The sequence below is a fragment of the Rhinatrema bivittatum genome, chromosome 5 (genome assembly GCF_901001135.1).
Source record: "Rhinatrema bivittatum chromosome 5, aRhiBiv1.1, whole genome shotgun sequence".
Taxonomy (NCBI): Eukaryota; Metazoa; Chordata; class Amphibia; order Gymnophiona; family Rhinatrematidae; genus Rhinatrema; species Rhinatrema bivittatum.
In genome coordinates, this window is record NC_042619.1 from 321,867,656 (window position 1) to 321,883,602 (window position 15,947).

General features: G+C 43.5%; 1 protein-coding gene across 1 annotated transcript in view; it reads left to right on the plus strand.

Annotated features, from left to right (window-relative positions):
- ANOS1 (anosmin 1) overlaps window positions 1–15,947 on the plus strand; it is a 464,829-nt gene that overhangs the window by 262,418 nt on the left and 186,464 nt on the right. Inside the window, exon 4 of the mRNA XM_029604378.1 lies at window positions 14,500–14,722. Coding sequence (XP_029460238.1) covers window positions 14,500–14,722 — 223 coding nt within the window. The remainder of the gene's footprint in view (window positions 1–14,499; window positions 14,723–15,947) is intronic.

A 15,947-nucleotide genomic window follows, 5' to 3' on the forward strand; every position in this document is an offset into this window, starting at 1 on the left:
TCTTCAGAGAATTCTGCCAGCATGGAGTGAAATATTTCATGCTGTGGCACAGCCAGAACTTGAAAAAGGACATACGATAGAAGGCTCTGAAGCATGTTAGGTGTCTCTGTGAGAATGTATGCTGCCAATGGGGATGGATTGGGAGTCAGCCCCCAGTATCATGCTGGGTTAAGGGATTGGGAAGCCCCAGGATCATGCTGAAGGGTGATAAGGATGAGAGTACCTAGAATCATGCTGTACAGGAGACAGGGAGACAAACAAATCTGTGATTATGACTGAGGAGAAGGGGGATGGGTATCAGGGGCAGGGAGGGATAGAAGGCCCAGTATCATATTGGGAGGTCAGGGAAAGGGATAAAATAAGAGGAGCTGGGAGTAGGAGAGGGCAGTTTATTGTGAGAGTAGGGGGTGGGTGCAGGAGGAGGAAGAAGAAGAGGATCAGAGATTGGGAGCAGGGGTTGGAAGAAGATCTATGATTGGAGAAAAGGGAGTTGAAGGAAGAGGTTATGAAATCAGGGAAGGAGAGTGTTGGTGGGAGAGGATCCAGAATTGGGGAAACAGGTAGGAGGAAGAGGGAGAGGAAACAAGATTGGGTAGGAGAGACGATGAGGGGGGAGGACCCAGGATTAGGAGGAAGGAGGATGGAGGATCTGGGATTGAGGTGAGAAACAGAAATTGAAGGGAGAGGATCTGGGATGGGAGCGGGGGGGGCGAGGAGGATCACATAGTAATCTAGTAAATGATGGAAGAGAGAGACCAGAATGGCCCATCCAGTCTGTCTAGCAACAATTAGTTTAATTTATTAAACAAATTTATTAAACTAATTTATTAAACTAATTTATTAAATTTGTTAAAATGTAAACCGATCTGATATGGTTATCTACTATGAAGGTCGGTATAAAAAAAACTGTTAAATAAATAAATAAATAAAATTTGATCAATCACATTTCTTAAATAAAATCAAGGAAACGTACAATAAAAAATACAAAAGAAAACATGTGCACATCTATCCAGACTAGATCAAACTCCCACATGGAGCTCAACCCCCACTCCTTCTGTGTGTGCTTTAGGGTTGTAACTGCAGGGGAGAAGTCAGGGGACCTGGTTATTCAGAATACCTGAACCCAAAGATAGACGGGGTGAGGCTAGGAAGAGGGGTTGGGGGCAGTAAGGAAATCCCAAGATTGGCTGGGGAATAGAAAACTGATGTTTACAGGGATCCAAAATTTCATGGTTAGCTTTGGAGCATACTCAGCAAGTATCATTGTTAATAATTTTCACACAACTATAAATAACACAAAAAATGACTTAATACATTGCAAGTTGCAATAGATGCAAATAGCCCAATTAATTGTTTTTCATTTCATGTCCCTAATGGGGTCTGGTATCAAGGTATTTATCCTCAATCTCAGCCAAAAGGTCAAAAAGGGACCATGCTGAACTCATGACTCAGACTTTACATTTGATCTTCACAAAAAAGATTATTAGCTCTGATACTGTGTGAGATATAAAGCCAGTAGTGCCATATACCTCAAGGTATTACTTCACGTCTATGTTGAAAACTGCTTATTGAATAAAGCAGAATAAAGAAGTACTTGACATACATTGATTTCATATGCCTATCAAGTAAAATTGAATAATAGTCATAACAAGCCTATAATTTGTGTTTTATATTTTCAACCCCCCATCCCTCCCCTTCTTCTCATGTTTGGAAACTTTATATCCAGAAATCTTAACAAACATTTCACCCTCGTTGACACGTTGGCAGGCCATAAACATCATAAATGAGACCTATTTTGACATTTCTTATTGGTCATCCGTTACTAAGACGACAAATAAAAAAATTGAGAGAGCTCCAATGACAAAGCAACCTGTATGGACTAGGGATGTGAATCGTTTTAGGACGATTAAAATTATCGTCCGATAATTTTAATATCGTCTTAAACCGTTATGGAACACAATACAATACAGATTCTAACGATTTATCGTTATAAATCGTTAGAATCGTGAGCCGGCACACTAAAACCCCCTAAAACCCACCCCCGACCCTTTAAATTAAATCCCCCACCCTCCCGAACCCCCCCCCAAATAACTTAAATAACCTGCGGGTCCAGCGGCGGTCCGGAACGGCAGCGGTCCGGAACGGGCTCCTGCTCTGAATCTTGTCGTCTTCAGCCGGCGCCATTTTCCAAAATGGCGCCGAAAAATGGCGGCAGCCATAGACAAAAAAGATTGGACGGCAGGAGGTCCTTCCGGACCCCCGCTGGACTTTTGGCAAGTCTCGTGGGGGTCAGGAGGCCCCCCACAAGCTGGCCAAAAGTTCCTGGAGGTCCAGCGGGGGTCAGGGAGCGATTTCCCGCCGCGAATCGTTTTCGTACGGAAAATGGCGCCGGCAGGAGATCTACTGCAGGAGGGCGTTCAGCGAGGCGCCGGAACCCTCGCTGAACGACCTCCTGCAGTCGATCTCCTGCCGGCGCCATTTTCCGTACGAAAACGATTCGCGGCGGGAAATCGCTCCCTGACCCCCGCTGGACCTCCAGGAACTTTTGGCCAGCTTGTGGGGGGCCTCCTGACCCCCACGAGACTTGCCAAAAGTCCAGCGGGGGTCCGGAAGGACCTCCTGCCGTCCAATCTTTTTCGTCTATGGCCGCCGCCATTTTTCGGCGCCATTTTGGAAAATGGCGCCGGCTGAAGACGACAAGATTCAGAGCAGGAGCCCGTTCCGGACCGCTGCCGTTCCGGACCGCCGCTGGACCCGCAGGTTATTTAAGTTATTTGGGGGGGGGTTCGGGAGGGTGGGGGATTTAATTTAAAGGGTCGGGGGTGGGTTTTAGGGGGTTTTAATGTGCCGGTTTTTCGATTTTTCGATTTTTTAACGATTTTTTAACGATTTTTCACGATATTTTACCCCCCCAAACGGCAACAATACGATTCCCTCCCCCTCCCAGCCGAAATCGATCGTTAAGACGATCGAGGACACGATTCACATCCCTAGTATGGACTAATATTCCCACTCCCCCGCCCCCTCCACGTTTATCAAATAGCCATGTAAGATGTTTGGAGAGGAAATAAGACTTTAGGACCCACAGGCCTCAGATAACCAGTCTAAGGTTAGGTAACCCAATCTGAAGTGTTACTCATATTTCATGAATAGTCAGTCACCTCACTTTCAGCTCTAGGAGAGAGAACCTGAGCAAGTATGGAGCCCATACCTCAATGAATTTACGTTTAAAAGATGAGGCTGTGTTCTGATTTTCCATCTGCCTCAAGCCATGTAGCCTGCTTCTCCAGGACCAAAAAGAGGGTGGTGTCTGGTCATACCACATCTGTAGAAATTTCTTTCCCCCAATCAGTCAGGCTTACCTAATAAAGAGAGTGATTCCTTTCCTCCTTATTTTAAATGAGGCACCTACGTGAAAAAGAAGCCCTTGGGTGTAAATACCACTGACTGACCCACTAAAGATATTAAGTACTTAGGTACTTTATCCCAAAAACATTTTAGTAGCAGGACACAGCCAAAAATAGTGACCCAATGATCCTTTATCCTTTTGGCATTTAATGCATATCTCCGACTCCAAATAGACGGCATTGAAAAGCCGGGTTGTGATCAAGTAGGCTCTACTCAAGAATTTGTATTGCAGTTCCTGAAGACATACATCTCCCATCAACTCAGGTAACCCGGCAAAGGATTTATACATTAGTGATGTCATAATGAGTGGCAGTTCATTCTGACACTTAATTAGTCAATGGTGGTCCCTAGGCAATAATAGATTTGTGTATACAGCATGAAATATCCCTAGTCGATCTCACTCTTTGATCTGAAAAAATCCCTCAACCTTAGTCTGAAACTCTCCATCAAATTAACCCTAGACATTGTGTGTGAGGTGAATTTTAAAAGCTGGGTGCTTGCTTAAATTGGGAGATGCGTATGCATGTAGAACATGCCCGTGCCCACCTGATTTTAAAAGCTGCCTACGTATGCATGCATCTCCTGATATGCAAATATCTCACTTCAAACTAAAAAGGGGTGTGGTGTGGGTGTTCTGGGGTGTGGTCAAGAGAATTTTATAACTTGTGTATATGTGCGCGTATGTTGTAAAATTGCTGTGGCACTGGGTGCGCATCGACATTCACGTGTATATGTGCACCTGCGCACCTGTTTGAAAGTTACCATTCTAATGGTAACTTTCAAACTGCTCAGTGAATGGAGATTGAGAAGGCCAAGCTCTCTTCCATGTACTGATGGTGTCATCTGTTAATGAGACAGGCCATAGTCTGAACAAGTCAGAGTCGAAGAGATAGAGAGCCCAAAATTTGAATTGAGTAAACAGTTTTCATTAAGGCAGCAAAGTGGTTTTATGTAGATGGCTGAGCAATGAGACTTCTATTGCAGACTTCTAAATGGAATCCAAGGGGCTCATTTGTTAAAGGTTAGTGATAGTACAATATATAGCCAATATATTGCAACCAGCACTATCTCAGTTAATGCTAGTAAAGGACTGCTTGCCCTGTGCCTTCATTATAAGGCGTGTAAGAAGGCAGAGCAAACAATTCATGAATGCAGATAGACTATTTGAGGCAGAACAAATACTAGCCACTGCATCATGCCACTTATGAAATGTTTAGTGCTGCTAAGCAGACCACCTTTTGTGCTCAAAATTTACTGCTGTTACAAAGCAAGGGCAGATTGGTTCAAAATGGCTTTAAAAGGCTGACTCATGTTTGAATTTTTTTTTTTTTTTTTTTTTTAAGACTGGCCTTACATAACTTTCCAAATGAGAAAATTAAATCAGTCATACCAGAATGCACAAACAAAACCAGGATATATAGAACATTCAGGAACAATTTTTCACACCATATATGTTACAGGAGCAGGACAGTCATAATGTAGCACAAGAGTAACTTTCACTCTCTAACAGCTTTCAGTTCTAATCAAAGGTCCGAAACAATAACTTTTTTTTAAATGTAAGCTTTTTAGTCTTTTGCACATAAAATTAAGAGGAACAAGGTACTTGCCTTAAAATGCCTTGAAAACCCGACAAAACATTGTGTTATGCTCACTGCCCGCAGCAGCTCCGTGGTGCGGCCCTCTTACCTTTCCAGGCAACCCCCAGGCTCCAGTTCTCTGTCGCTTGCGGCAGCGGGCCACCGGCTCTGACCTCAGGCCCATGCCAGCGCCTCCGGGCCTGCCCCGCGTCCTGGGTCTTCCAGCCAGGATGCCTCCATTCATTGGTCCTCTCCGCGGGATTCGCGGAAAGGCACCACCAGCGGTTCCGCGTGCAGCAATAGAACCTTTAAAGGGCCCGCGGTGGGAATCTGGCCGCAGACACGGATGCTGATGCCTTGCACAGAGGTTTTGCCTTTGCAACAGGTCTCCTCGGTTCCCTGTTTGGTTCTGAGTACTTGTTGCCTCCGTGTCTCCTCGTTCCGAGTTCCTGAGTGTCTTCCTGTTCCTGTGTCGTCTTCCATTTTGCTTGTTCTTCGACTGACCTCCTGGTGCCGACCTCTGCTACATCTGACCTTGTCTGCCTTCTCCAAGCCTGACCTCTGCTACGCCTGACCACGCCATGCCTGCCTTCTCCAAGCCTGACCACTGCTACTTCTGATCACGGCTTGCCTTCCTTCTCCAAGCCTGACTACTGCTATGTCTGACGTCTGCCTTCTCCAAGCCTGACCTCTGCTATGCCTGACCACGCCTGCCTTCTCCATGCCCTGACTCTTGCTACAAATGACTATGTTACGGACTTTGTGTCCAGAGTTCCACGTTACTTGCTACAGCTTCTCATTGCCGCCAGCATTCATCTGAACCTGACAGTGACACCTCTGTCCCTATCCTCTGGACGGACTCCTAAGGCTTCGGCCTTTCTCTGCTCAAGCACCTTCAGTCAAACTCCGTTTCTTGGTGCTTGAGTTCCTGTACTGGGACCAGTCCAGGATAACACTACGCCACCTGCTGGCTGCTGTCTCTGAGCTGAACTGCTTGCCTTCATTGTTCTATTTCGAGGCCTGCCTAAGTCCTGCCAGCCCCGGCACCCAAAGGCTCAACCCGAGGGGAATGTGGGCTGGTATAGATGAAGCTCCAGTGGCCTCTAGCCTCAGCTCACTCCACCTGCTGACAGTGGGGACCCATAGGCCCCTGCCTGAGGGTTGCGTCAACCACCTCAGCCCAAGGATCCACCTCCGGCGCAACATTATGTTTCAAGACAAATAGCGGGAAATTTGAAATCTTATCAGCCAATCACAGAGCTGTATTCCCTTCCAATTTAGGTAGATAACTTAAATATTTAGAATTTGAATCCCAGCTTAAAAATGTCTTTTTAAAAAATCTCCTTTTGTGATAAATGAAACAAAGAGAAACATAGCATAACAGAAGCTCGATTGGGACTAGGGCATATTGTCAAAGAAAAATAGTCCAATTGAGTTCTTTATTTAACCCATTCAGCTACAGACTATTTAAATTATTTATCTATTCTTGTTTCCTTATATGTAATAAATGTTCACGATCCCCTCCTTGCCAATCCATTCTGACGTTCTGTTTGTACCATTCTCTTAGTTTCACTTACATAATATTTCTCCCAGGGACATTTAATTAGATAAACAATAAACGTTGATTTGCAATTAGTGAAAAAAGGAAGACTGACAGAATCTGTTTTTAAAGGAAAAAGAATGTCCTTTCATTGTCAAAGAACAAACTGCTCAATTGCCACAAAGGCAATGTCCTTTCAACGCTATCTCTTTTTGGCATTTCATTATTGTACTAACAGGGGCTCTTGAACTTACAACCTGATCTTATTATATTCTGTCCACTGGAGAAAGCGAATCCCGCTTGTTTACTGAATAATGGATGACCTCCAACACTGTCCAATGTTTCTTAATGATGGTATTAGTTGTAAAACAAAAGTAAGATGATCAGATTGAGCACTCCTTGAAAGGAAGTAATAAATCACGATTTGAATATAAAGCACATACGAAAGCTTTCTTAATGCATACAACAGAATATTCTCTTTCCAGAAAACAAATTGCCATAACTAAAAAAAAATTTTTTTTAAATCCTCAGTCTTGGTACACAAACAACAAATCCTCAAAATTGACTAATAGGCAAATTATTCTTATACCGTCTTGGATATAAATTTTCATATCATAACAGATTAAGAACATAAGAAATTGCCATGCTGGGTCAGTCCAAGGGTCCATCAAGCTCAGCATCCTGTTTCCAACAGAGGCCAAACCAGGCCATAAGAACCTGGCAATTATCCAAACACTAAGAAGATCCCATGCTACAGATGCAGTTAATAGCAGTGGCTATTCCCTAAGTAAACTTGATTAATAGCAGGTAATGGATTTCTCCTCCAACTTATCCAAGCTTATTCCTTTCAGTAGGATTCTTATAGATATTGATAGCCAAAAAAGACACTGAATTAGGATGATAGGTGATAGTAAACTAAACGTCGGTCTTGATTATTAAACCATGTCTGAAAAGCCAAGAGAGACTTTGTACCATTCCACGCACCAAAAAATATCGATGTGGCATTTCCAGGTGGCAATATTAGTCATCATTGAACTAGGATACAAAATTGACTTTTCAAAATTTGTCATATATAAATTAGCAAGATCCAGGGCCATTTTATGTGCAAAAAAGTTAAGAGCTGTTAGATAGTGAAAGCTACTCTTGTGCTCCTATTGTGATGGTCCTCTTTGTGTCATATATATATATATATATATATATATATATATATATATATATATATATATATATATATATATATATATGGTGTGAAAAGTATAAAAAAATGTTCTCGAATGTTCTCTGTACACTGGATTACAAAACTTTGCACATCTAGAAAAGTTCTGACTTCCTGCCTCCTCTCCATTCTTGGTATGATAACCCATGTACCCACTTCTCTTCTTCCCTGAGGACTGTGAAGTCGATGCCAGTGCCCATTTTATACAGTGCATAATTGCTCCCTGCTTCACTAATTTAACTAGATGATAAATTCATCTAGTGCTATAGGTCTCAAGCTGACACAGTATAAATAGCTGTGAATTGATAAGTAAACCCCTATGTATCTAATTGCCACAGAGTAGCTAATAGCACTGTAGGGATACCTTCACTGAATCATTTCCCTCTGTATCGCTGATTGAAAATAAAATATGTGCATTTCAACATTACATTCAACCTAGCCAGTGTTGTGATGAATTAGGTTGGAAAAATTCTGCTATAATCTCCAGTTCTCTTGCTAGCACTAATAAAAACATCCTGGTTAGGAAATTCTTAGCTAGGGACCAGTCAGCCTGAAACCTTTTGCATGTGTTCAGTGTAGGCACAACCACAAGTTAGCAAAACGCTATACAGCTGAGCTTTCAGGCAATGTTGACGTCTCTCTTTTGATTATTGATTTAGGGCCTGATTCACCGAGGTTTTTCTCTCATTCTGTGTCCATGGGAAAAGAAAAAAAAAGGTAGCAAATCAGACTCTTAGTCACTAAAGCTAAATTTAGAGCTCTAATGACAAGTGAAAAAAAAAAAGCTGCTCATATAGCAACTTACTGAAAAATAAAGTTCAAATGGGTACAGAAGTGAAGCCTGCAGGACAAATATATCTCAAGACATATAACATATGTATCTATATGTATATCTAAATCTATTTAGTTAGGTTATACAGTTGTACTCATAAGTTTACCCCTGGCAGAATTTGTAAGATGTGTAGCATTTAAAAAAAACATGAGTGATCAGACAAAACACCTCGGTTATGCTTAATGGGGCTGATGTAATAAGTTGCACTGAAGCTGCCGCTGGTTCGTATGTGCATGTGCGTGCGTTTTCCCACTCATTCCCCGTGCAAAGTCCTATAGGGGTGTTGCATCCGTCAGGCTCAGACGACTTCGCCCAACATGCCTCACCTTTCTCAGCTTTCTCCACCAGCCTCGGGAGTATGGCGTCAGCTTCTACCAGTCTGTCTCTCATCAGCTCCTCGCTACCTCTCTGCATTGGGCCCTACACAACTCCATTGTGGAACGGGTCTCTTCTGCCGAGGACCATGAACTGCTAACACCTATCCTCTCTACTGCTCATTGGGATTCTCTCTACTCAGCTACGGGACTGTGTTTAACATCTGCCAGTTTGTCTCTCCTACAGTGCCTTTTTGGACATCTGCTTCGGGACTTACACCACTAATGTGGGACGGGTCTCCCTCGCCAAGGATTACAGACTGCTACCAGCTAACCTGCTCTCTACTGCCACCTCTGGTGGTCATCCTAGCTGTACAATAAAAGAAACCATCTCTGTGTTTGTGCTACTGAGTCTAGCCCGGTGCATCAGTCTCCCTACGGGGCTCCTCCCCATAGGAGATAACATCACTGTTGCCCCTGAGAATCCACCAAACACCTCGATATCATAACAACGGGGATATAATAAGGGTTTTATTCACAGGGAAAAAGCACATACGAACACGCTTACTGACCTGCGGTTTTTTTCTGTGAGGGTGCATGCTAATAGCATGCAAAGGAGGCGATTATCTAATCACGGGCAATGCATGGAGCTGTGCTAATGCTAGTGTGGGTTTTTTAATGCGGGATTTTTTACCGCCATGGTGAGGGCATGAGTTAAGTGACAGCACTGTCTCAGGGACTATTTTATTCCATTGCTTACATACATTGGTGTGGTGTGGTTGTGTGTTCGTGTGTTGATGATGGAGATTTCTGATTGTGTCCAGCTATTCCTGATGCTGTGGTATATCCTGCAGCTTTGCCAATGGATGACAGCAGCAGAAGGTTTGGCAGGTGACAGGAGAGAGAGGATCCGGAGGAGGGATCATGAGGATCAGGCTGTTCTGGCTAGATTTGTGCTTAGGTAGGCGCCTTTCTGGGCGCCCGAGCATCCAGATTCGCACCCAGCTGAGCACCAATCTCAGTGCCTGAGCACCCATGAAAATGCCATTTTTTCTGCAGCACACAGTTATTTGAAATATTAAACATACATTTCAGGGTGATGCTTTCAATGAATAGGGAGACCTCGTTTGCTTGCTTACTTTATTATTTCCTTTATTGCTATGGCTTGTTTAATGATTGTACTATTCTGTGATGCATAAAATAATGTAATTTGAAACACATGATAAGTAACAGACGTGTTTTGTGTTAGGATATGTAGGTATGTGGACCCTGGGCCGAGGTGAGAGATGGTACCACCCACAGGGAGGAGCCCTATGAGCCTCACTGTAGGGAGGCGAGGTCTCAGCTGATATCTGGCACAGATAACTAGAGTCTTAAAGAAGTAGAGTGGCACTGCCTGTGGAATGGGGAGTGCAGGAGAACATCACACAGGCACGGGGGTGCCACAGAGTCTGTTAAGTGGGGAATACTCAAGGAGGATACCTCAGTAGAGATGATATGGCAATGGTCCACAGAGCGGGGTACACCGATGAGGCTCCTCAGTAGAGATGATATGGTAGTGGTCCGCGGAGCGGGGTACACCAACAAGGGTTCCTCAGTAGAGATGATACGGTAGTGGTCCACGGAGCAGAGTATACCGATGAGGGTTCCTCAGTAAAGATGAAACAGCAGGTCTGCAGAGCAGGGTACACAGATGAGGGTTCCTCACTAGAGATGATACAGTAGTGGTCCACAGATGGAGTACTCACAGTAGCAATGGTTCTAGATAAAGCCCCGGGGAACAGGGCAGGATGCAGTCCAAAGCGTAAGGCCCTCCGAGGAGCGGATAGCCAGAGACGAGGGAGGACCCCCGAGGAGCGGGTACCCAGGACGTCTCACGCCGAAGAAGCAGGAGCTGGAACGGAAGTCCATAGTGAGCGAAGTGGATTCAGCAATGAGGGAACTCATTGCCAAGTCATAGGCAGACAGGGCCAGCTGGCTTAAGAGTCCATGAAGATTGACATCATCCGGGGGACACCCCCGAGGTTCCCACCATGACGTGCTTAAGACTGGCCCGAGAGCGTGCAAGTGCGCCTAAGGAACTCCAGGGCAAGATGGCGGTCGGCAGCATCCACACCGACCAGGGAGGCCCGGGAACAGGAGCAAGCAGGCCGGCGATAGCTGGCGGAGATGGCCAGTTCACCCAACGAAATCAAAGCAGGGAAGCAAGAGATGAGCAACGGAGACCGACGGGCATAACATTTTATTTGATCACGCCTGCTTTCTTAAAATGCTATACATCTTTCAAATTATGCCAGGGGTATGTAAATATATGAGAACTGTTTGTGTGTGTGTGTGTATATATATATATATATATATAAATATGGTAAATAGGTGGTAATTTTTAGGATTTGGTATTTTTCTTTTTTTGTTGCTCTTGCAAAGAAATCATTATATTAGAGTGGATCACTTCACACGCTGCTCTCCCCTTTCACCTCCCACTGTTGGCTTGGCTGTGGTAAAATCATTTCAAGGGCATTGCATGCAGCAATAACTGAAAAAGTAATTGCAGTGGCAATGTAAAAGTTCTGGTGCTTTATAATCCTGAGTGTATTTGATCCATCTATCCGTGAGCAAGGCATTATTCATATTCTAAAACAGTAAATGAATTTGGGGAGATTAAAGAAGAAAAGGAGCTTTGAAACCTCCATGCATTAAACAGTTTTCGCTCTTTAAGTGATAAGTCATTTGCAGTGTTTGTAAATGGTTGCAGCAATGAAATTTGCCTTGGCTATAAAGAAGATGTCACTTGGAAGCCTGGCTCTGAAAGATTCTCAGTGTGACATTCAGCAAGTCAATTTACCTAATTATGCTTTGCTTTGACAAGCTCCAATTTGTTATATCTCACTGTTCCTTTATCCCTTGCCTGCCTATATTACGAAATGCATCGTTAGTTCAATAAAAAGGTATCACTATATATATATATATATATATATATATATATATATATATATAATATCATTTTGTTTTTGCTTTTATTTGTTAACCTTTATTTCTGTGAATTTACATGGATTAAGAGGGCAGCTAAGCTACTACTGCCTATATCAGTCATTTATAATCCCATACGTTCTGGAAGGTTAGCATAAGTTTATTTCTAAATTTGGCATCGGTGATGAAATGGGTTTTATCATGCAATGCACTAAGCTAATTGTATGCAGCTTTTGGCAGCACTAAAATAGCTGCAATACAGTGATTGCAGTCATTTCAGCACTGCCACAGTCTGTCAGGAGCCCTGGATCCTTGTCTCCTCCTCTGAGATCATCCTTTCTTCAGAAAAACCCGATCAACCAGCCTCCTGGGAAGTCCCAATCTTGGCCTTCCCACTGAAGACCGCTCCCCCCACCTCGCCTGGCCCTGCCCTTCTGATAACCCTCCTCCCAGCAGGCATGAAGGAAGCCTCATGCCTGTCTCCTGCCAGTTTGCCGCCTAGATTCTCAATGCTACTGTTTCTGTTTTAGCTTTGTGCCTTGAACTTTACTGGGCATAGGTCAAAACACGAAGCTATGGAGAGCAGCACTGAGGATTCAGAAAGCCATTCGGAGATAGGTATAAAGCTCTTTTACTGTTGGCTGGGGAGGAGGGGGTTAGTGGAAGGGGGTTAGTGGAAGATGGAGTGCCTGGAGAGGAGAGACTATTGGGGGAACTTGGAAGGGGGTCATGTTTGGTTTGTAGAGGCTTTCCATAGTGCAAGTTCTTCATACAGGGGGAGAAAGAATTTGCACAAGAGGGGGCAAGGACCTGCCTTCCCATCCCCCACCATTCTCAACTTCATTAACCTTTCCAGGAAGTGCTTAGCATAAGTTGGGAATCTCTAATGCAAGCCTGCCCCAGGAGCAAAATTTCCCACAGTAATCATCCCACAGGATCTTCTTTTTTTGGCAGTGTGCTTTTGTAAATTGGGAGATAAATTACTAATCAACTCTTTATCCTCCTGTTTACATAATGTGAATACTTGGGCACATTGTTTTAAAGTGTCCATGTTCAAATGATCTAGCACATGTTTTATTTACCTGCACTAAGGGGTCGCTTTTAAAAGGAGTGTGTGGCCGTCCATGTGCATGTGGTTCTCGGCGCATGCATGTTATAAAATTTGATGGCTGCACGCACATGCGTTGGATTTCAAAGTCCAGACCCTGCCCCTGGCCCGCCCCTTATTCATGGCCTGGCACTTGTGCACATCCTAGGCTTTACGTGCGTGGCCGGGCCAGTTTTAAAATGCGTACAGCATATGCAAGCCCGGCCACACGCGTAAAGTCTGTTTTTACATGTGCGGGCCTTTGAAAATCCAGGCTTAAATTAGTAGTGCACAGTCTGACCTTTAGTGTCTTTGAAACCTGTTATTTATTTATTTATTTATTTATTTACTTTTATATACCGACATTCGTTGGAGTACATCACATCGGTTCACATTATAACAGGTGTAATAGTATGACAGGGGTGTCTTACTATTTATACATTGTAACCTTAAACCTTAATGGGTCAACATAGAGCAAAAATAACATTATTTTTGTTCTATGTTATCGCACCATTATCGCCTGGTGCGCGAACAAAAGTACGCGCTTGCGCACATTTATAAAATCTGCCTCTAGGTGAACTTAATAGCAGGTAATGGACTTCTCCTCCAAGAACTTATCCAATCCTTTTTTAAACACCGCTATACTAACTGCACTAACCACATCCTCTGGCAACAAATTCCAGAGTTTAATTGTGCGTTGAGTAAAAAAGAACTTTCTCTGATTAGTTTTAAATGTGCCACATGCTAACTTCATGGAGTGCCCCCTAGTCTTTCTATTATCCGAAAGAGTAAATAACCGATTCACATCTACCCGTTCTAGACCTCTCATGATTTTAAACATCTCTATCATATCCTCCCTCAGTCGTCTCTTCTCCAAGCTGAAAAGTCCTAACCTCTTTAGTCTTTCCTCATAGGGGAATCATAAAGCAGTGCTGTACCCACTAAAGCAGTGATTCTCAACCCAGTCCTTGGGACACTCCTAGAAGTCTGGTTTGGTGCGTATTAAGGACTGGGTTGAGAACTACTGCCCTAGGCCACATCTTCTTTGCCCATGTTTTTAAGGAGCATGAAATAGTATTTGGATAGTAAGTTCTAAATAAGCAGAAGTCATTAATAAAAAGATACTGCATTGGTAACTCCCAATTTCAGGAACAAAGAATTCCTAGTAAATTTATTTTGCTGAAGGAGAAATGTACAGCATAAAATATTAAGAACTGTTCCAAACAAAAAGCCCATTAATATACATTAGGGAGCTGTTTTCCTGTATGGGAATGACTCCTACATTATTTAATGTCACAAGCAACTTGTATTAAGTAGCCAGAAGGTAAACATACAGTCTTTTCTCAAAAGAAAGCAAGCTGCCTTTGGGGGATTCCTGACATCTCTTCTTTAGCTCTTTTCTCTGCTAAGTGAAGTCCTAAATGTGCACCTCCAAGCTAGGTTTGATAGCATTGTTACAACAGTTGAGTGGCCATGCTTTTACTGTCTTGGAAATCATACAGCACCTTAGTTAATGTTTAAGGCTGTGCCTGATTCTTGCCTTTCTCTCCTCCCCCAGCCGCTTTTTCCTAAGAAGCACTATGAATGCCTAACAAGCTGTGAGTTTCTCCAGTCCGTCCTGTCCGTGAAGCAAGGAGACTGTCCAGCGGCGGAGAAGGCCAGTGGTTTTGCAGCTGCCTGCGTAGAGAGCTGTGAAGCAGATGGTGAATGCTCAGGGGTGAAGAAGTGTTGTTCCAATGGATGTGGACATACTTGCCAAATACCCAGAAATCTTTACAAAGGTAGGGATTATTAATAGGCACTGAGCTAGCCAAATCTTTTAGCCTGCAACAGAGCTATGACAAGCACAGAGATCTGCTTGTTTAAGGGAAGGAAGAGTGAGATGGAGCCATAATAACAGGAACAGAATGTACAAGACATTTAACAAAACCTAACCCTGCAAGTTCCTTTTCTGCTTCTGCAGAACCACAGAATTAAGATGTTGGCTACATTGTGCTCATATGGTGGACCATAGCAAATGTGCCTACCTTCAATTGACACAGAGAAGAGAACTGAGTCCGGTAGTTTACAGAAGAAAATGTTCAAAGTGGTGTCCATGCTGTAGTGTGCAGTGTTTTCCAATGTGCCCCTAGCAAGTAGCAGTTCTGAAATGAATGAAACATTACTGGTAAATTATTGTGTAGATTGAATGACCGTTTTCTCTGCAATACTTAAAGCAGTCATCATTTATATGGTATCATAAAGTACATCATACCGATTGGATATATGAAAGGTCCCTCCCCTTTCTCTCTAGGAAGGTAGTGGAATTGGTGGTGGTGGCGGTGGGGATTCGTTCCCGAAAGGGAAAAGATAACTTCAGGACTCTTCTGGTATTTACCTGGGGAACAAAGATATTCAATGTCCAGTCACCACACTCCTCACAAAGCTGGTGTTTCAAAGAAAAGGCTTTACCCAAAATAAACGTTCCCAGTAGAAATAATCTCAGGCAGTACATTTAACACGAATGGCATTCAAACACTCCATTTCAATTGGTTACACGTCTGAGGGGTGTAGAATTACTTTGCGCCTCACCGCAGAGCACTCCTGGATTCAGGGCCATCTCTGTCCAGAAACATATGCCTCCAAGATTTGGGACATAACACTAGTGTTCTCTGTACTTAAGGCAATCCCCAAATAACTGGTTCTTTCCCTCCTTACTCCCCTGAAAATTTCTAATATCATGAGATCCTTTCTCTGAATATTTCTCACGCTGCAGGCTAGAGATGATGCATTTTCTTCAGTCATTGTACCCGATAGGTAGTGACTTTGTGGTTAGGGAAGTCCCACCTTCACTGCCTGGATTTTCAGCAGTCTGCTGAGTGTCTAGGTCTTCTGCAGACCTTGTGGAGACACCTTGTTTCTACACAGAGGAGTTTCTCCCCTTACTAGTCTCCAGGAATTGGTACTTTAGTCTTAGAGAAGGGAGAGATTCTAACCTGTCTTTCTTTCAGAAGAGACTCTCTCTCT